Source organism: Rhinolophus ferrumequinum, chromosome 11 (genome assembly GCF_004115265.2).
Source record: "Rhinolophus ferrumequinum isolate MPI-CBG mRhiFer1 chromosome 11, mRhiFer1_v1.p, whole genome shotgun sequence".
Classification (NCBI taxonomy): domain Eukaryota; kingdom Metazoa; phylum Chordata; class Mammalia; order Chiroptera; family Rhinolophidae; genus Rhinolophus; species Rhinolophus ferrumequinum.
Window position 1 is genome coordinate 47609791 of NC_046294.1, and position 19557 is coordinate 47629347.

General features: G+C 56.2%; 1 protein-coding gene across 10 annotated transcripts in view; it reads right to left on the reverse strand.

Annotated features, from left to right (window-relative positions):
- Positions 1–502: 502 nt before the first annotated feature.
- The window catches only part of NUMA1 (nuclear mitotic apparatus protein 1), a 68197-nt gene continuing 49142 nt past the window's right edge, over positions 503–19557 (reverse strand). For 8 of the 10 annotated variants that reach the window (XM_033120130.1, XM_033120137.1, XM_033120131.1 and 5 more), the window contains 20 exons: positions 18751–18838; positions 16884–17004; positions 16206–16363; positions 15851–15968; positions 15644–15761; positions 15146–15286; positions 14082–14201; positions 10530–13928; positions 10025–10066; positions 8546–8614; positions 7097–7207; positions 6801–7019; positions 6555–6712; positions 5192–5438; positions 4096–4324; positions 3325–3461; positions 2830–3003; positions 2471–2593; positions 2157–2378; positions 503–1794 (listed from right to left, as the gene is read on the reverse strand). In XM_033120130.1, the coding sequence (XP_032976021.1) occupies positions 1783–1794; positions 2157–2378; positions 2471–2593; positions 2830–3003; positions 3325–3461; positions 4096–4324; positions 5192–5438; positions 6555–6712; positions 6801–7019; positions 7097–7207; positions 8546–8614; positions 10025–10066; positions 10530–13928; positions 14082–14201; positions 15146–15286; positions 15644–15761; positions 15851–15968; positions 16206–16363; positions 16884–17004; positions 18751–18838 (6006 nt within the window). In that variant the 3' untranslated portion in view covers positions 503–1782. Of the gene's footprint in view, positions 1795–2156; positions 2379–2470; positions 2594–2829; positions 3004–3324; positions 3462–4095; positions 4325–5191; positions 5439–6554; positions 6713–6800; positions 7020–7096; positions 7208–8545; positions 8615–10024; positions 10067–10529; positions 13932–14081; positions 14202–15145; positions 15287–15643; positions 15762–15850; positions 15969–16205; positions 16364–16883; positions 17005–18750; positions 18839–19557 lie in introns of all 10 variants that reach the window. The other 2 variants (XM_033120139.1, XM_033120138.1) reach the window with 2 other exon arrangements.

The following is a 19557-nucleotide window of genomic DNA, read 5'->3' on the forward strand; positions in this document are numbered from 1 at the left end:
ATGACTTGGGTTCACGACTTCGATAGAGGAAGTAACCGCAGATGTGGTGGAAATAGTTCTAGAACTAGAATTAGAAGTGGAGCCTGAAGATGTGACTGAATTGCTGCAATTTCATAAAACTTTAATGGATGAGGACTTGCTTCTTACAGATGAGCAAAGCAAGTGGTTTCTTGAGATGGAATCTCCTCCTGGTGGATGCTATGAAGATTGTTGAAATAAGAGCTTTAGGATATTACATAAACTTAGTTGATAAAGCAGCAACAGGGTTTGAGAGGATTGACTCCAATTTTAAAGTTCTATTGTGGGTAAAATGCTGTCAGACAAATTGCGTGCTGTAGAGAAATCGTTTGTGAGAGGAGAATCAATGTGGCCAGCTTCATTTTAAGAAACTGCCACAGCCACCCCAACCTTCAGCACCCACCACCCTGATCAGTCAGCAGCCACCAACATCAAGGCAAGACCCTCCACCACCAAAAAGATTACAACTCGCTAAAGGCTCAGATGATGGTTAGCATTTTTTAGTAATACATTTTTTCATTAAGGTATGTACGTTGGTTGTTTTAGACATAATGCTATCGTACATTTAATATACTACAGTATTGTATAAACAACTTTTATACGCACTGGGAAACCAAAAACTTTACGACTCATTGCAGTAGTCTGGAAGTGAACCTGCAATGTCTCTCTAAGCTATAGCGTGGATTTGTTTTTCTCTAATGGGAAGGGATGGGGGCAGAGGCTGCTTCTGATCCACAACTCTGTGGATCAGAAGGGCCCACAATGGGCATTCATAAGTGATTTTTCAATGGAGGCATGCTGATATCTCATTTAGGCCATCCTTCCATTCACAGAACTTGGCCTGGTCCAGGAGGGACTGCCACTCAGAAGCTATAGCAAAACTAGATTCGGAGGACACAGGCCCTCAAAAATGGGACAGCCCATAATGCTCCTTGAGCAGAGGCCAGAAATGGAGTGTGAGAAGATCCTATGGCCACAGAAAGGCCAGGAAAAGGGAGTTAAAGAAGGTAGGAGATCTAGGCAGGAACAAAGGTATGCTCTAAAGAGCCCTGAGTTCCCTTTTCACACATCGATGAAGGCAGCTCAGCAGTCAAGGGAGAAAAATAGACTTTATTTACAAGTAATAACATTTAGAAAAGACCCTGGCCCTTAAAAATCTTCCCAGAACTCCAATTCCCACCCCAGCACAAGTCTGGGGAAGGTAGGGGATGAGCTGCCGCTGAAAGGCTGCCCTCACTCGTGCCGTCTGTCCTGGAAAAGCATCCTCTGGGCAACCGTGCCCGTGGGCGGATGGGAGCACGGGGTGGGGGTGGGGGTACTCCCACTAGGTCAACGCCCAGGCCTGGACTTGAAGAGCTAGGGCCCCTGCTAGGCTCAGCCACCAGGAGCAGCAGGAACCAGGGCCTGCTCCTCCAATGGTCCCTTCTAGATCCAGAGGCTGAGAGAACTGGCTGGGCCCAGGACCCAGCCACTCAAACCCAGCCTCAAATCTGCTTGTGATAGAGAAGTGACTGCTCGGTGAAAACATCAGGAGGCAAGGTAGAGAGGACCCAGACTGCCCAGGCTCCAGGCCAACTCAGGAACTTCTCTTCCCCTGGTGAAGGTCCAGATACCAGGCCAAGGTGTGGGCAGGCATCACTGTCTTCTAGGGGTTTGGCCACTGTTGGCCTGGGAGCTGAAGGAAGGCACTGAGAGGGACAGGAGAAGGACCAGGCAATGTCAGCATTGGGGACACAGGTGGGGCCACTCACCGGTACTGGCCCTTTAGTGCTTCGCCTGAAAGAGAGAGAGAGACAGTCACTTGGCTGGATGGGACCTGTGATGCCAGCCTGCACCAGCTGACTCGGGAAGACCTCTTCCTGCCCTTGCACACCTGGATTAGGTCCCCTGAGGGTGTGGCCTTGGACACATCTACCTTCAGGGTACCAGCTGCTGGCTGTGTGTAAGCAGCTCAGGTGCTATCAGTAGGAATGGAGTTGTGTGTCTCCTCCTCCGTACGGGGCAGCTAATCAAGACGGGGACACCTGCTCTTACCCCCACCCGCCAGCACCCAGCTCAACCCTGCCCTGGAGCCTGCCTCACGGTGGTCTGGGGGTGCCCATGCTCCCACCCGCCCCCTTCCCTCTCAGTGCCTCCACCTTGCCCTTGGCCCGAGGGGTGGCAGTGGCCGCTGCGATGGCAGCAGCAGTGGCAGCGCTGGCTGTGGTGGTGGCGATGCGAGGAGAGCGGCGCATTCCACTGCGGGTGTTGGGGGAGCCCTTGGGCAGGGCTTTCTTTGCGGCCCCCCTCCGCAGAAGGCTATTCCCAAGCTTCTTGGGCGTGTTGAGGATGCTGAAGGCCATGGACTGGCGGCGGTCAGCCTGTGGGGAGGGGCCGTCAATCTGGGCACTCTACCGCTGCCCTCCCAGGCCACCCTGCAGCTCTGGTGCCCCCCCTTCTGCCCCCAACTAACCTGTTTACCAACAGCTGGAGCTGCTTTCTTCTGGGCCTCCGTGGTGCTCTGTCTGCGCCCCTCATGTCGGTCCCGGTCCCGGGGTGTCATGGGGCGTGGGAAACAGCTGGTAGGCTTCTTAGACTACAGGGAAGAGGCCAATTAGGTCGACAGTGGCAAGAGGACTTCACATCCAAAGCCGAGGGTCTCGAGAGCTCAGTAGCCCTTGCAAGTCCACTTATCCAACCAGCAGCACCACCCCCAACCCCTCCAGAGCCAGTCGCCTCCCCTTTAATCCACTCTTCAAACTTGAAACTTGGTGAGCTGGGCCTGACGTGGGCAGTCCGCTAGACAGAACAAAACGAACCAGTGTCACCCACCTCAGGGGTGCCAGGGCCCTGGTGGGGCTCTAAGGAGACACGTTTGCGCTGCCGGGTGGTGATGCCAGCACCCTCAGCTATCTGGGTTGGCTGCATGCTGGCTCTGCGCAGGGTCTCTTTGGGGTCACCAGTTTTCATCTCTTCATCTGTGATGGTAGCCAGGCTCAAGGAAGGCTGCGTGGGTGGAAGAAGTGGTCAGCAGACCCAAGCTGTTTCGAGATGGAGCAGAACTGCCCCAGGCTCTCCACAGGCTTGAGCCCTCCTGTCACAGAAGAGCAGCCCAAGCAGACGTCTCCGAGCTCCTGTCCACCCAGTGACTTCACCCCTGCTCTCCCTCCCTGCCAACTGTTCCCCTGGAAGCAGAGACCCAGGGCACCAGTACTTGGGCTGGGTCAGCAGGTGGCACTGGGATGGAATGCCAAGGGAAGAACAGGTGAGCCAGTGTGGGCAGGTCCTATGCAGGGCAGGTCCTATGCAGGTGACCCCAGAGCTCACCCTGGACTCCAGGGGATAGCAGGTCTTCAGGTGCGGGGGGCAGACTCGATTCCGCTGCTGCAGCTCCGCAATGCGGTTCCAGTCGTCCAGCTGCTCAGGCTCATCCTGGCAAGTGCCCATGTAGAAGCTGTTCCTTCCTGGGGGACAGACGGGGACAGGAGTTGGATCAAGTGGGGCTGGAAGAACAGGAGGAACTGGGGGAGGCTGTAGGTCGCCCACTGGCCCTGCCATCTCGCCAGCTGTTGCTGCCACCACTCCTGTCCACCTACCCCACGGCTCTAAGCCTAGTAGCCCGGAGTCCTGCTCTGCTCAGAGCTGCAGAAACAGGAGGGGCTCACAGACCATTTCTACCATGGCAGCTGGCTCACTGCACTCTCCCTGGGGAGGCCAAGAGGTCACAGGCAGTAGCTGTGACACCAAGAGGCCAGGAACTGGTAGCCAGGACCCTGAGAGCAAGAGCCTCTAAGAATCAGGACAGAACACTGGCCGGCCCGGCCCTCAGGCAGCCCCTCACCCCCCTGAGGAACACGAAGGACCCCCGCCAGCCTGTGAGCATCACTGTCGTGCTGGATTCCCAGGCCCCTTGTGTGAGCATTTCCAGTTCACCCTGCGGAGACTAACAACAGCCTGATTGCCCAGCACAGCCCTTGTTGGACAGGCAAAGCTACCAGGAACTAGCTTGGGGTTTATAAAAGCTCGTCCTTTCCCTGCGCTGGGATCTGCTTCTAGAGTAACCTTTAGGTGGTGTTAGGGTTAGGACAGTCCCCTCACCTGCAGGGGCCCCGCTGGACACCCTGGCCTGGGAGCGGCGAGCAGAGCTGCGAGTGGTGGGCCGGTAGCCAGGCAGGCTGAGCAGAGCTGAGTTGCCATCGTCGGGAGAGCCCAGGCGGGCGAGAGACTGGGTAGAGGAGGTGGCTGTGGGGCCAGCCTGGGACGCGAGGGCAGACTGCGTGCTGTAGAAGGAGGAATTGGCGCTGTCTGGCTCCTCCACATCTGGCTTCTGGAAAAGAGGAGGAATGTGCTGGGTGGAACAGGCGCCTTTGTAAAGAAGCTCCCCACCCCCCCGCCGCCATTCCCCTTCCTGAAACCCTCAGACCCCAGGGCATGGCTACACGTGTTCCCAGCTGCTTTGTGGAGCCCCTAGCTGGACATCGGCAAGAAATGGACCTTGTTGCCAGAATCCCACACAAGGTGCTGAGCTTATGTTACCAAGATTTTACCCGTTTTCCCACTGAGTCTGTTGACAATGATTTGAGGGAGGGGAGGCAGTGTTATCAGACCATTTTATAAGTGAGGTACAAAGAAAGGAAGTGACCAAAGGGTCCAGAGGTCACACAGCTAGGAAGTGGGAGAGCTGGGGCTGAACCCATGTCTCCTGAGCTTGTCTGGCTCATCCCACGGCCCCACGGCCCTCAGCTCAAACTTGCCAGGGCCCTGACCATCTTAGAACGTACCCAGCTTGGTAGCAGGGGGCACCCCACACACAGAGGTGCCCCCCACTGCACCAAAGGCACCTCTCCCCTCCCTAACCTCGGTTATGGGAAAGAGGCCAGAGCCCCCAGGCTGGCAGGCAGCCCCCTGGGTGGCCACCGTGCATCTCAGCTTCCCGGGGGGTGCGCTGGGAAACAGGCTGGGCTGCACAGGGTCCGTGCTCCACACGGAGGACGCCAGCCTTCAGTCAGTGGACGGGCATCCAATGCCAGCCCTGCCCCTTTCTACAAAAGGCCTAAGATCCTTCTCAGAACCTCAGCCTTCTCATCTGTGAGATACGGACCGGCCAGCCCTGCCTGCCCCTGGAGGCTGTTTCGAGGCCCCAGTGGAAAGATGGCCCTGAGAGGACGTGAGCGTTACCAGCCTGCAGCCTGACCTTCGTCATGGTGATGTTGATGATTTGCGTAGTACGCCGACGCGCAGAACGGGTCTTCCGGCCTGAGTCCAGGAAGACGTCCCCCAGGGAGTCCAGGCTGCTCTCCATGGGGGCCTGCCCTCGAGCCGGTATGGGGGTGAAGTAGAGACTCTCCAGAGATTCTACCTTGGGGGGCAGGCGCTGGGAGATGGGCGAGGCTGGCTCTCCAGGAATGCTGGTGCCATCGGGCTGGGTACGAGGCAGCTTACTGTAGAAAAGAAACCTGCTGAGGTGCCATTCTTGGGGCTAGAAGGCACTTTGTTCCTTTGCTCCAGAGTGACCAATTCCTACATTTACTACACGTAGACCAGGTGGAGCACTCCATTCTCTGCCTTTTCAAAAGGTGCCAAGGAGAGCCCCTGACCTGGGCCCTCCCTCCAGTCCTCTCCGTCCCTGGTGAGCCCATCCGCTCCCTCTGAACTCCAATACTGGCAACTCCCAGACCTCTCTGTGCCTAGTCCAGACCCATGTATCCACTGCCCCAGACATCGCCCTGCACACTCGCAGCTACTGCACCATGAACATGTCCCAAACTAAGCGGAGCCGGCTGCTGCTCCTCCTGCAGCTCCTATCTGAGCCAATGGGAGCACCTTCCCTCTCCTGCCAAACCCACTCGGCAAGTCTAACCACACCCCACTCCACTAGTCCTTCCTGGTCTGTCTGCCTCATCTCCTCTCACCTAGATGGACAATGGCATCAAGGGCACCAGAGCGGTGACAAGCAAGGACCCAAGCTCTGCCACGGTGGGACCCTGGGCAAGTGACCCGCTAAGCCCGCTTCATCTGTTAATTCATTTAATATTTTTCAAGTGTCTTATAACTCTCTGGCACATAGTTTGTTTAGTAAAAATAAATGTTTCCAGTCTCAGCTTCTACATTGGATGTTAAGGATAAGCTTTCTAAGATGCATTAAATCTGATGGTGGACTCCATTTCAAACCCTTCCCACGTCCTCAATGCCTTTAGGATCAAGGGGAAATGCCAGCCGCCTTCTCTGGGGAATCCAGGCGGCCCTCTCAACCTCACTTTGCAGCCCAGCCAGGCTCTTTCCCGGCCTTTGCTCTGCTCTCCTCTGTCACTGGACACACACACCTACGGCTTCTTCCAAGACTCAGAACAGGAGCGACGCCCCATGAAGCCTTTCCTGACCTCTTGTTTCTTTTGACCCACTGTGCCCTATACAGACACATCTGGAGTAACACCTGGAATATTTTCTTCCCTCTGAGAAAAAGCTTCCAGAGACAAAGGGCCCAGTGCCCAGGACACAGCCTGAAAACGAGCAGGCTCTCGGTGGACACCAGGTCAGGAAGAAGGATGCCTCCTGACCTGGTGACAGTGAGCGGGGTCCCCTCCTCACAGCTCAGATCCAGGCTGTCAATACTCAAGTCCAGCTGCGGCTTAGCCTGGGGCTCCCGACTCTTTAAGGCGTCAGTCGCCACTTGGAACTTGCCCAGGTCTCGAAGCTGCTGGTCAGCGTGTGCAACCTGGGGAGCAGAGGGCCAGACAGTGACGAGTAGCCGAAGGCGGAGTCCATCGTGCCGGGTGAGGGAATCTGTCTAGCCACATACTCACCTGTGCCTCCAGGCTGCGCACCTGGGCAGTAAGGTGGCGGCAGGTCTGTTCCGTCTCCTTGGTCTTCAGCCCGGCCTGCTGTAGCTCGCGGCCCAGCCGCTCGGCTTCGGCCCTCAGCTCCTTGTTCTCCTTCTGCAGCTGCTCCAGGCCCCGCAGCTGCTCCTGCAGCTCTTGGTTCTGCTGCTTCTTGGCATCATAATGGGTCTTGGCTTTCTCCATCTGTGTGGGCAGACAGGTGGGTGGCAGTGGGGGAGGGCAGGGAGGAGGGCAGAGTGGGCCAGGGCTGGGCCCCTCACCTGCAGCTTGTAGTGCTCAGCCGCCTGCTCCTTCTGGCTCAACTGGGCCTGGAGCTCATTCACCTGGGCCTGGAGGCGTTGGGCCTCTTGCTGGCTCTCACCTCCCTGGGCCTGGAAAGCATGAGGAAGGCTGATGGGGGCGGCTGGTCCGGCTGCTCCACCCAAATGCACCGACTTGCCCTAGCTTCTTGGGCTTCATGGTGTTTTCAAACTCCCGCATGTTCTCTCAGGAAACAGAAAAATCCTTTTACCCTCCCTCTTGCCCCCCCCCCACTCCAGCCTACTGAAATCCCTGTTAAGGCCCCCAGTCCACAGGCGCTTTCCCTGGCCGGCGTGTGCCATTTCTGGCAGAGTTCCAGCAGCCCTAGCTGGGCCTTCTCTGAGACCAGGCACAAACTGTCTCGTTCTCTCTCCGTGAGGACAGTCTCCCCAGGGGGGAAGGAACGCCTGCTGCAGAGGATGGAGCTCTCAGGACACGTGAACTCATTTCTCCCCACAGCCACTCTGGGAAGTAACTATTTCCATTGCAGAGATGAAGAAATTGAGCTCAGAGAGTCCATCAGATTGACCAGGGTCTTAATGAGTAAGTCAACAGTGGAAGATCTGAACCTTGGTCCACCTCAGCCCCAAAGCCTGTGTGGGTTCATGATGCCGGCAATGCCTCTTCTCCAGACCCGGCGCCTTTGGAACAGGGCCTGTGTCTGACTCAGTCCACTTGCAATGCCAGCAAGTGCTTAGTCTGTAGTAGACACTGGACAGGATCGTCTGGCCCCCCCTTTCCTACATCTCCCAGTGCCAGGAAGGCCCCCAAAAGGAGTATCACAAGCATCTGATTATCACATAATCATGAGTGACCCGGTGTGGAATACATGGAAAGGAAGGGAGCTGGGGAAACGAGGTTCAGCTCCCAACTCCTGCGACCCAACAGGGCTTTAGCAAGTCCTAGGGCCACTGCTGCCCAATTCCTTTGCCCCTGACTAAAACCCGTGAAGCCCAGACTGCAAAAAAGCAAGTATTAAACCAAAGGTGACACTGTTAAAAGCATTAAGAATACTAAGTTGCATTAGAATATTGCATGTCGTTAACACTCTCCTTAAGGCTCAACTGTCTAGACCAGCACCATCCAACAGAACTTTCTGCAGTGATGGCAACATTTCTGCATCTGCCTGTCCAATATGGGAGCCGCCAGCCTCACAGAGTTACTGAGCGGGGGCAGGTGGCGAGTGTGACTGAGGCACTGAATTCTGAAGTGCACTGTAATTTAGATTTCAATAACCACACATGGCTAGAAGCTACTATAATGGACAGCAAGGGTCTGAGGGATGGAAGCCACTCCAGTCTTCCCTTCAGAGCTCCCAGAGGCACATGCACGGGGCTCCTGAGCCACAGGCCCCCGGGGTGCCCCTCCTCTCCCCACACCCACCGCAGCCCCTCCCCCATCTATCCCACCTTCAGCTTCTGCTGCTGCACCTTGCTGGCTTGGTCATGGTCAGCTAGCTTCTTACTCAGTTCTTCTACCTGGGGGAGGGGAGGGAAGAGGAGAAGACATGACTCAGGAGACCTTCCCCTGGATGTCGAGGCAAATTATGGGGTTTCCCCAGACCAGTCCCCAGTATTCCTAAAAAAAGAAATGGGTCCTTCCTCTGGCCTCCAATTAGGGAACAATTTGCTTCCCAGTTTGGTTGGCAGGACCTGAGTGAGGCACCCAACACACCCATGCTCGTCTCCACCCCAGCGACACAGGCCTGCAGCTGCCACATTCGAGAACCGACTGGGGGGCTGACACCTCCCCTTCACCTACTGCTGCCACCATTCCCCGCCCCAGCCTCCCTGGGTTGGGGACGGGAGCAGGGGCCTCGCCTGGACTCTAGCAGACGTCCTCATTCAATCCCCATGCCTCCTCCTCCCCTCCCAGAAACTCCCCAAGCAAAAGCCCACCGGTGATCAGACCTCGTCCCAGGACCCACAGACTGTTAGGGCTGGCGCTGGCAGTGTGGTTAGCACGGGGAGTCAGACTGCTGGGAGACAGAGCAGGGCAGGACACGTCCACGTCCACCCCCTTCCACAGAGGAGGGCAAGGGGAGCGAGGGGGGCGGGGCATCACAGCCACAAGCGTGCCTCGCTCCTCCAGGCATTCCAAGAGCTCAAGCATGTCCAGCAAAGGCGAGAGGCAAGGGCTCCATTGCTAACTGTTTGTATTCGGCTTGACAGTCCCCATCATTCTGGGCTCCTCGGAGAAGGTGATGGGAAAGGAAGGTGAGGTGACAGGTAAGGGCTGGCAGAGGAAGGGTGCTCTCACTAAATCCCGGCTCGAGAGCCTTGTCGTCTAGGGCAGCACAGAGAGATGAGAGCGCGGCAGCCGCCCAAGCCGCTCCTGTCTGGAGGAGGCCCCCCTGCTCCTCTCGACCTGGCCCTCCTGCTCCCAGACGTCTGTTTCACACTTGGGGTGAAGGCCCAGCACCCCGAGCTCAGAGCCCTCCCTAACCTGTGAGGACGGCCTTGCTTATCACGTTATGGCTTCTGCAAGAAAGAAGGGGCTGCGTAAAACACGGCCCATGTCATTCTGCTAGTGCTCTTTGCTGAGGACCCAAACTCAGAACAAGATGTGGAGGTTTGCAAACCCCAAGGACTGTGTCACTGGTTCAGCTACGGGACAGATGAAGCCTGCCCCACCCTTGTCCCTGATAGGCAGATGAGAGAAAGTGCAGAAGGGGGGAGAGGCCGACCTGGGATGTGGGATGAGGCCCGAGAGGGGGCCCAGCACACCGCACTCCGGGGCAGCCTGCGCCTGGGTTCCACGGCTTGACCCTGCCCCCCGCACAAACAGTTCACAACAGGAGCTGGCGGAGGCAAGCTGCAGCCGGGGTCATGCACCGAGACTGGTCACCGCTTAAGCAGCCAGCATTTAGCAAGGACCCCAGGCATTACCTGCTTAGTTTGCTCTCTCTGAAATACCTCTAGCTGTTCCACCTGTGCATAGGGGAGGAGCAATGGAGAGAGAATGAGATGGGGCCACACGGGCACAGGTTCTGCTGCCAGGCTGACCTCACTGAGCCTCTGATACTCCCGCCCCCCAAGGAACTAGACTTCTAGTAATTTTAAAAATGCTAGTTGGGCTCATCCTAGGCCCCCGTGGTTCTTGGGAAGTCCACTGCAGGCGCATCTCACAATGTGCCTCCACAATGGGCTGATGGCCCTCACGGTTGGACTCTCCAGGAACGAAGCCTTCAGGGAAGGGGAGGCTACTGATACTTTCTTTAGGACAATAGGGGGCAACAGACTTGAACTCTACCAGACACCTCTCTTCCTCTGCCACCCAGGGAGTGAGACAAGACACTGTCATAATGTGGGAGCCAGAGGCCCTGGAATACAAAGGGAACAGTCCCTTCTCTCTCGGGTCCAACCTTTGCAGGTACGGTTGAGCTGACCCTACCTGGGCAGTGAGTTTCTGCCTCTCTTCCTGGAACCGCTGTCTCTCCTCTAGAACCTTCACCTTGGCACCCTCATACTTGGCAGTCATCACCTCCAGCTCCCGGGCGGTGCTCTGTGCTTCCCGCCGCACCTCAGTCAGACGGGCCTCAGCGTCAGCACGCACAGTTGCCAGCTCCTGGTCATACTTCTCCCGGGCCTGGTCCAGCTCGACTTCCAGAAACTGCCGGCCGAGGTTGGCCCTCTCGCCCAGTCCCCGGTTCTCCTCTGCCAACAGGCCGTGAGCCTTCTTCAGCATGCTCAGCTGCTCTGCGTAGCTGGCCTTCTCTGCCCGCAGCTGCTGGGCTGCTCGCTCTAGCTCTGCCACCTTCTGCCGTAGGGGCATAAGCTCCCCAAGCTCCCTCTGGGCCCGCATCAGCTCTGCCCGCAGCCCACCCGCTGCCTGCTTGCTTTGCTCCACTTCCTCACGATGGCGCTTCTCAGCAGCTGCCTGCTCGGCCTGCAGCTGCTGGCACAGGTGCTTAGCAGGCAGCAGCTCACTCACCAGAGCTTGGGTGCTGGTGTGTTCGAGCTGCAGGGCAGAGAGGGCTTGCTCCTTCTGGAAGAACTTCTCCTGCCATGCCTTTAATTCTTGGCCCAGCTCCTCCGCTCGCTCTGCCTGTGAGGCCAGCTCCTGCCGCAGGCTCTCTGAAGCTACCCGCTGCTTCTCCGCCTCCTCCCGGAGAGTCTGGACCTCCTGCCGCAGAGCAGAGCTTCGTTCGGCAGCTCTGGCGCTGTTGTTGGCTGTCTCTGCCTGGAGCAGGCGCAGCCTCTCCTCCAGCTTTTGGCTCTTCTCCGACTCAGCTATAACCAGCCGCTTCAGCTCCTTGCTCTCACCCTCCTTCTCCAGGACCTGGCGGTTCAGGATGGACACTTCTTCCTCCAAGCTGCTGATGAGACTGTTTTTCCTCTCAGCCTCCTGCTGGCCCCGGGCCACCTGGGCCTTCCACTCATCCTCAGCCTTGCTATGGTCTTGGGCCTTGGCATGGAGGGTGGCCAGCTCCCTTTGCACTGAGGCTAAGGTGTCCTGACTGCGCCCCAGCTCCTGGGCCTTCTCCTCTAACTGGCCCCGCAAAGTCTCCAGAGCAGCAGCCCGCTCCGTCTGGGAGGCACGCTCAGCTTCCCGGCTGCGCTCCAGGCTGGAGGCCTTCTCCTGATGCTCACGGCACTGCTGCTCCAGCTCGCTCACCTGGGCCCGCAGAGCCTCCAGCTCAGAGCCTCTTCGCTCAGTCTTTCCAGTGGACTCAGACGGGGCTCTTGACCCGGAAGCATCCTCTCCACTGGCCGTCCCTAGGGACTGCTGGCGTTCCTCCTCTTTCTTGGCCACCTGTTTCTTCAGTTGTTCCACGGTTTGCTGAAGCTCCCCCAGCTCCTTTTTCTGGGCTGCCTCCTGCCCACGAAGCTTGGCCAGCTCCTGGTCCTTCCCTTCCTTTTCCATCATGGCATGGGCCAGTGCCTCTTGCAGGGCAGCAAACTCCACACGCTGCTCATTGAGGGCATTCTGCAGCCGCATCTCAAGCTCTGCCTTGGCGGCCTTCTCCAGGGCAAGGTCAGCTTGGGCTCGGCCCCGCTCCTGGGTCAGCCGTGCCACCTCCCGCTCTTGCTGCCCACGCTCCTCCTGCTGCTGTCCCTGGCTCTCCATCAGCGCAGCCCGCAGCCGCTCCAGCTCGCTGCCCATTTGCTCTGCCTCACGCTCCATGGCCTGCAGTGCAGCCTGCGTGCTGCAGAACTGACGTCCCTGCTGCTCTTCCAGCCACTCGGACTCTCTGTCTCCTGCCCTCGGGGGCTCCTTGAGTAGCTCCCGGGAGGTGGTTTCCTGCTGCTCACCTGCCTTGCGCACCAAGGCCTCCAGGCGGGCCACCTCCTTGCTGGTGGCAGCCATCTTCTCCTGCAGAGTGGAGAGGTCATCTGCAAGCTTCTGGGCCCTGACCTCCTTCTCCTGGACCTGCTGGTGGGCTCTGGCCAGGCTGGCATGGAGCTGGGCCAGCTCACTCTGCTGCCGGCCTATCTGGAGCTCACTGTGGGCCTCTATCCCTGCCACTTTCTCCTTCGCCTCCTGCAGCTCCTGACGGGCCTTCTCACATTCCTCCTTCAGGGTCATCAGCTGTTCCTGGAACATGGCACCATATTGGGCCTCCTCTTGCTGGCTATCTTCGTACCGCTCACGCCAGGTGGCCACCTCCTTGGCAAGCTGCCCACACTCACTCTCAGCCTCACGCTGGGAGGCGATGGCCTCTGCCAGCTCCCGCCGCAGGGCTTCCATCTCAGCCTGATGGGCCTCCCCAAGCTGCTGGACTCGGGCCTCCAGCCCCTTGCGCCCAGCCTTCTCTTCCTCCAGCTCCTTCCGATCCTGCTTATGCTGCTCCATCAGGCTCCGGGTCTCTGCCTCGAGCTTGGAGATACAACATTGCTGCTCTTCCAGCGCACTGGCAGCCCTGCGCTTCTCCTCCTCAACGCTGCCCTTGGTCGCCTTCAAGGATTCTTCAAGGGCCCGGACCTGCTCCTGGAGCTGGCCCTTTTCCTGGGCCACTCTTTCTCTCTCGGTTGCTTTTTGCTGCTCAGACCTCAGCTGAGTCTTTAGCTCTGCCACCTGAGCCTGGCTCTCACACTGCTCCCGGCGGGCTGCCTCAACGCAGGCATGGAGTTCCTCCACCTTTTGGCTCAGCTCTGCCTTCTCTCGCTGGGCCTGTGTCACTGAGGTCTGAGCACTGTCTCGGGCTTCATTAGCAGCCTGAAGCTGCTGTTGCAGGACCTCTAGCTTGGTAGCCTTCTCTTTCTCCAATGCCTCCAGCTGCTGGAGGACCAAATCTCTCTCCTTTAAGGAGGCCTCCCGTTCCTCAGAAGCAGTGGCCAGCTGCTGGGCGTGGTCTCGCCTAGTAGCCTCCTGCTCCTTGATGGCCTCTTCCATCTGCTGTTCCTTCTGCTTCAGGCTGCTGCTCAGCTGCTCCACCTGGTGGCGGAGGTCCTGAGACGCCTGTTCCTGCTGCTGGAGGATCTGTGCCAGCTGGGCCTGCTCCGTTTTGGCCTGCTGCTTCAGGCCATCCAGTTCTTGATCCTGCTGCTGGAGAGTGGCATTGAGGGTGGTGACCTCAGAGGTCAGCGTGGCCACCTGGGCAGACAACTGGGCCGCTTGCTCCTGAGAAGCCTGCTCTAGCTCTTCCTTGGCCTGGCTAACGTTGGATAGCGAGCTCTGCAACTCGGCAATCAGGCCAGCCAGCTGCTGCTTTTCTTCTTCAAAGTGGCCTCGCTCAGCAAGCAGCTTGGCTTCCCGCTGGCTCCGCTCAGCCTCCAACGCCTCCATCCTGGCTTGGAGCTGGGTGTTGTCTGCAGCAAGAGTGGCTGCCTCTTGCTTCAGGGTTTCCAGCTGGTGAGATAAAGAAAACAAATGGGATCAGCATGACTTTTCAGTCACTACGGCCCTTCTGGGAACTGAGGATTGCCAGGAACCTGAACGTGCTGCACGTAGGCCCACACCAGCCCCTGCACGCAGGTCTCTCGGCTGCTCCTGGTTTCCTACCTGCAGGACGTCACCCAGCACCTCGCCCTTCTGGGGTGGGCTCTCCTGCAGCCGGGCCAAATGCTCTTCCAGCTGTGAAAGTTTTCCCTGCAGGATTTCATTCTTCTCTTCAAGGCATTTCTGGAAGTAAACAAGAACCCCATGTGAACAGAGCTGGAACAGGTATCAGATGACCCCACAAGCACTTGTGAACACCAGCAAATCATGAGACCCTATCACCTTGTTACCAAGATCTCCTTTTGCCCTGACCCAGAAACAAGTCTCAGAAACCACGGACCTGGGACCATGAGGGACCTGCCTTTCTAGCCCTAGTCCAGGGTTGAATTCAGTCATGTGACCTGCTAATTTCTTCTCCAAGGCTGAGGAGTTTATTTCAAATTTCCTTACTGTATATACCCTTTCCCAGAAAAGTCCTGGCTTCTAGATTATCCAAACACCCACCCAGCTTAAAACCAGCCCCTGCCTCTCTGGGCAGCAGGAGCAGCAGCCACAGCACTGCCCCTCCCCCACACCGTTCACTGAACATCTCCAATGGGGCAGGCACTGACTTTCTCATTTCTAATCCATGTAACAGATTGGTGAGGTTGCTATTGCTATCCCCCTGGTACAGTGCAAGGAGCCGAAGGTCAGGTGTTAAGTGCCTTGCCCCACGGCCTCATAGTTAGTAAGTGGCAGAACTGAATTCCTAATAACAGCATCGATAATAATAGCAACTAATTCACTGAGAGCTTACTTTGCACCCCATAATGTGTTAAGTGTTTTCTATGTATTATCATCTTACAATGGCTGATGAGGCAGCTACTCATTCTTTTCCCCATTTTCAGGAAAGCATGCTTAGAGAGAAACAGATCAAGTAACTTGTCCAAGACCCACACCTTGTAAACGGCAGGCAGGATTCAAAGGTGTACTGGACTTAAGCCCACAATCTTTCCACGACAGCACACTATTAAACCCTGAAGAGAAGTCAAACGACTTCCCAAAGGCCCCATAGAAGAGTGGCAAACAGAAGTCAGCTTTGAACACATGTCAAGACGGTGGCCCTGACTCCCCAAGCAGAGGGTTACCTTGTCCTGCAGGGCTGTGCTGAGCTCCTTCTCCATGTGGGCCTGCTTCTCCACCCACTCCTGAGTGGACTTGCTGTGCTCCTCTGTCAGCTCGTTCAGGGCGCCCTGGAGCTGTTGCAGGTGACTAGCAAACTCGCGCAGCTGAGACAGATGAAAGGAAATCCCCATCAGCCAGGGTCAATGCTGGCACCAGCACTGCTGTTTGTTCCCTGAACTCCAGGAGCTAGAGTCGTCTGATGAGCCTTCCCACCCTCCAACCAATCACTCTGAATCACATCCCTAACTCAGGACTACAAATCAAAATTTAGGGCCACAACTCAGGCCCTGGCAGCGGCCAATTATGGGACAAGGAAAGGGGCAAAGTATGCAGGTCCCGGGAGAGACGGAAGCACAGGACACAGGCCAGGACATGCTTCTCAACCCTCTCTTGGGGAATCGTCCAGACAAATTCAACCCTAAGGGGCCTCCAGATGGGGGTAAGACCCCCTTAACACTCACCTTAAAGGAAAGGTCCCCATTTTCCTCAGAAAGCTGGTTAATTTTGCGATCCATCTGGCTCTTCTCTGTCTTCAGGTCCTGGCACTGCTTCAGAGTTTCATGGAGCCGCACAGTGAGGCTGAGAGGGCGGGAGCAGTGAGAAAAGAGTGTACCCACCAAAGGTGTGGAGTGGGCAGGGAGCCGGGAGGCAGGCAGGGAGAACTCTACCTCTCATTCTTGTCGCGGAGCTCCTCCAGCTCCCTGGGCTCCAGTGGACTGGCGGCCTGCTTCTCGTTGAGCAGAGCCAGGCGGTCAATGCGCTGCTGCATCACGGCGATCTGCGCGTCTGGCCCGGGGGAGGGGAGAGGAGGGTCAGCACAGAACAAAGGGGAGGAAGGAGAGCTCGGAGGAGGCATCCACTCTAAGGGAAAGGGAGGATGGAGGCAAGGACAGAACCCCTCCCGGGTCAGCAGGGCAGGCCCAGGGCCAGCAGAGGACCAACATGGGAGACAGAGGCGCCATTCCTCAGAAAAAGCCCTGATGCTGCCCATGCACGCACAGCTGCCATGTGCCAGGCACCTACCCCGCTCGGTGAGCAGCTTGCGGTTCTCAGCCAGCTCCAGCTCTAACTCATCTCTATTATTTCTCTCATCTGCAAGCTGCTTTTTCAGCCGTCTCATCTGGAATTGTGGGGTCTGGAGGATGTCACCCATGGGGGAGGCTGGAGAACCTGAGAGGAAGCTGAGGAAAGAGATGGCCCAGATGCCATCGTCAGAGTCTGGGACGTGAGGCCTGAAGTGACTGGCAACAGGCAGGGATGGGCAGGGCTCTCTGGATGCGAGCCCTGGCTGGGAGGCCCGAACATGGCTTCTGTCTGCAGTACTATCTCAGGCCTCGTGACATGACCTGGAGAAAACCCTTCTCCTTTCTCCGAGCCAAAAAAAAAAAGGTGGGATTTTAGGGATGGCTGCATTCTCCTGGCCTCTACAGAGATGCACTAAGAGAAGGGACTTCAGTGTATGTAGTCTCCAAAGAAAAAAGGAATTCCATAGACAGGGAACAGCCTTTGCGAGAGGCCTTCTGCCCGAGACAGACCCTCACCAATTCCCCCACTTAGTCCTGGGGCAGCTGAGGACATATCTGAAGGACACTGCAAACACTGTCTATGATGTCAGGCTGCTCAGCAGCTTCACCTCTAGGAGGGAAGGATGTGAGGACGGGGTGTGGAGGCCCCGTCCCAGCAAAGAGGCTTAGCACATACTTGTTCCCACTGGAAGACGCAACCTTCTGTAGCTCTAGAAAGCGAACCTCCCTCCTGGTCTGGTGGCTGGGTGGGGAGAGCTCTTCAGAGATGGTGCTGGAACAGGCAGAAGGGACAGGAGCTGGTGGGGAAGGAGCAGACAAATCAACCACTGAGAAGTTAGTAAGAGAGTGAACAGATCTGCATCTTTATGCAATTTGAGAACTTGCCTTAGTGGGAATGAAGCCACAGACACATGTAAGCTACAGAGGGAGACCACTGGGCAGAACCTGAAACCTAGTGACTGGTTACCCAGAGGTCAGTGTTCCTAAACCACATCAAGCAAGGGGCTTCCATTTCCACAGATGGTCTGAGCTGAAGGAGGGCACGGTGAAGTGAGCCAGCTGAGAGTCCTCTATGCTCAGAGACTGGATCAAGTGCTCATGCTTTTCCCTCAAGCCCACACTGAGGCAGCTTGTAACCCTCCTCACAGCCCCAGCGACCGCTCAGATCAGGGCAACTGGCCTCCTTTCTGAACTCTCCGTTCTGAAAGCTTGCGCTGCCAAATCCACACCTTTCTCAAAACCTCTCTTCCCTTAGTTTCCATGACCATTTTTACATGGTTCTCTTACCTGTAAGCTCCCACTCTTATTAGTCTCCCTCATCGCCTCCATCCTCCCCACCCCTGCCCCAAGCCGCCCGAGTTCGGATGGGGCCTCCTTGCTCTGCCCACAGTGCCCACAGCTTCCATGGCCTGCAAACCCATAACCTGGCCCAGAGCCTCTTCCACAATCTAGACTCACATTTGCAACATCTCCACCTGAAGTGCTCATGAGGAACCTGAATATAAGGAACATCAAATTCAGCAGCTGGAAGAGAACTTGCCTGGACCCACGTCTTATATCCTATCATTACTAGATGGCCACTTCATCAGAAGACAGGCAGAGCTCTCAATCTTTCTATTGTATTAGTTTGGTGCAAAAGTAATTGCGGTTTAAAAGATTAAAAATTGCAAAAATCTGTGGCAGCTGGATGGCTCAGTTGGTTAGAGCACGAGCTCTGAACAACAGGGTTGCCGGTTTGATTCCCACATGGGACAGTGAGCTGTGCCCTCTACAAGCAGACTGAAGATAATGAGCTGCTGCTGAACTTCTAGAGGGTCGGCCAGATGGCTCAGTTGGTTAGAGCGCGAGCTCTTGACAACAAGCTTGACGGTTCAATTCCCACATGGGATGGTGGGCTGCGCCCACTGCAACTAAAGATTGAAAACGGCGACTGGACTTGGAGCTGAGCTGCGCCCTCCACAACTAGATTGAAGGACAACGACTTGGAGCTGATGGGCACTGGAGAAACATACTGTTCCCCAATTTTAAAAAATTAAAAAATTGTAAAAATTGCAATTACTTTTGCACCAACCTAATACTTCTAGCGTGACATTTGGTAGATTTGGTACCTCTCTGCTTTGGCATTTATTCCTTATCATACTTACTGGTTTATGTATCTTCTTTCCCACCTAGAACATGAGCTTCATGTGGGTAAAACCCATTTTTTAAGACTACACTCCAAGCTTCTAAACATAGATTAATGATTGTTTAAGAAATAAAAAAGGAAAGAGGTATGTGTGGGGGTGCTCAAGGAGAACCTAAGAGCGGGCACGATCACTTACAAGTGCCCTGTTTGGCTGTTGCCCGGCAGCCAAGAGGAACGGGGATGATGACCACAGGGCGCAGAAATGAACCTCCTCCGTCACACACACTTTTCCTGAGCACCAACTCTGTGTCTTGTTTAGGGACCAGAAACAACACCCCACTGCACTTAACAACTCAGGATCCTAGCAGTCCCCAGCTCAGAGAGGAGGAGGGGATCCTCAGGAGAGGGCCCCACTTACCTTTCTGCAAGAAGTTCTCTAGGTCCTCATTCAGATTTAGCCCATCTTCATGGTCCAGCACAAATTTGAGAAAGACAGCTAACTCAGCCTGGGCGACAGGAGAAACAGACAGAAAGAGCATCATTTAGGTGTTAGGGAGGCCTGGAGGCATGGAGGGCATCAAGCTGGCAGTGCCAGCCCAGGAGCCTGCTGGAGCCCCCTCTTCCTCTCAGGGGTGGAAGCCCCATGGTCCAGACGAGAACATTCTTTTAGAGACATGTTCACCCCATTTGTTCCAGCCCCCTTTCCTCCCTTAATGATGCAGCCAGGATCAGACAGAGTTCCTAACTGACTTCACTCCTGACCACAAGAGAAGAGAACAGGCAAGGAAAGTAGCGCAGTCAGAAAACATAACTGTCAGCCTCCTCCAGCTGACCCTCACTGTTGTTCTTTCTGAGTGAGAACACCTCTGGGGCTCATCCAAAGTTCATCCATCAGCTCAGCTGTAAAATCTTCCCTTCTTTGTCTGAATTTCAAAGCTGCAGGGTTGATCTAATTTTCGTGGCCAACTCTGCTGTAATTCTTTATTCCTCTAAAATTTCTGTTTCTGCCAGGTCTGTGATCAGCTTGGAGCAGAGAAAAGGTTGAAGGGAGGAAGGAGCCACCCATCCCTCCACTACACAAACCAACCCAGAGATGAGCCACGAGCTCAGGGAGTATGAAATGGGATGATTTAACATTTCTACCACTACGTGAAAGGCTACAGCTCTCTGGACACTGTCCCTCCAGTCACCTACATGACCCACTCTAGCATCCCAGCTGCTTCCG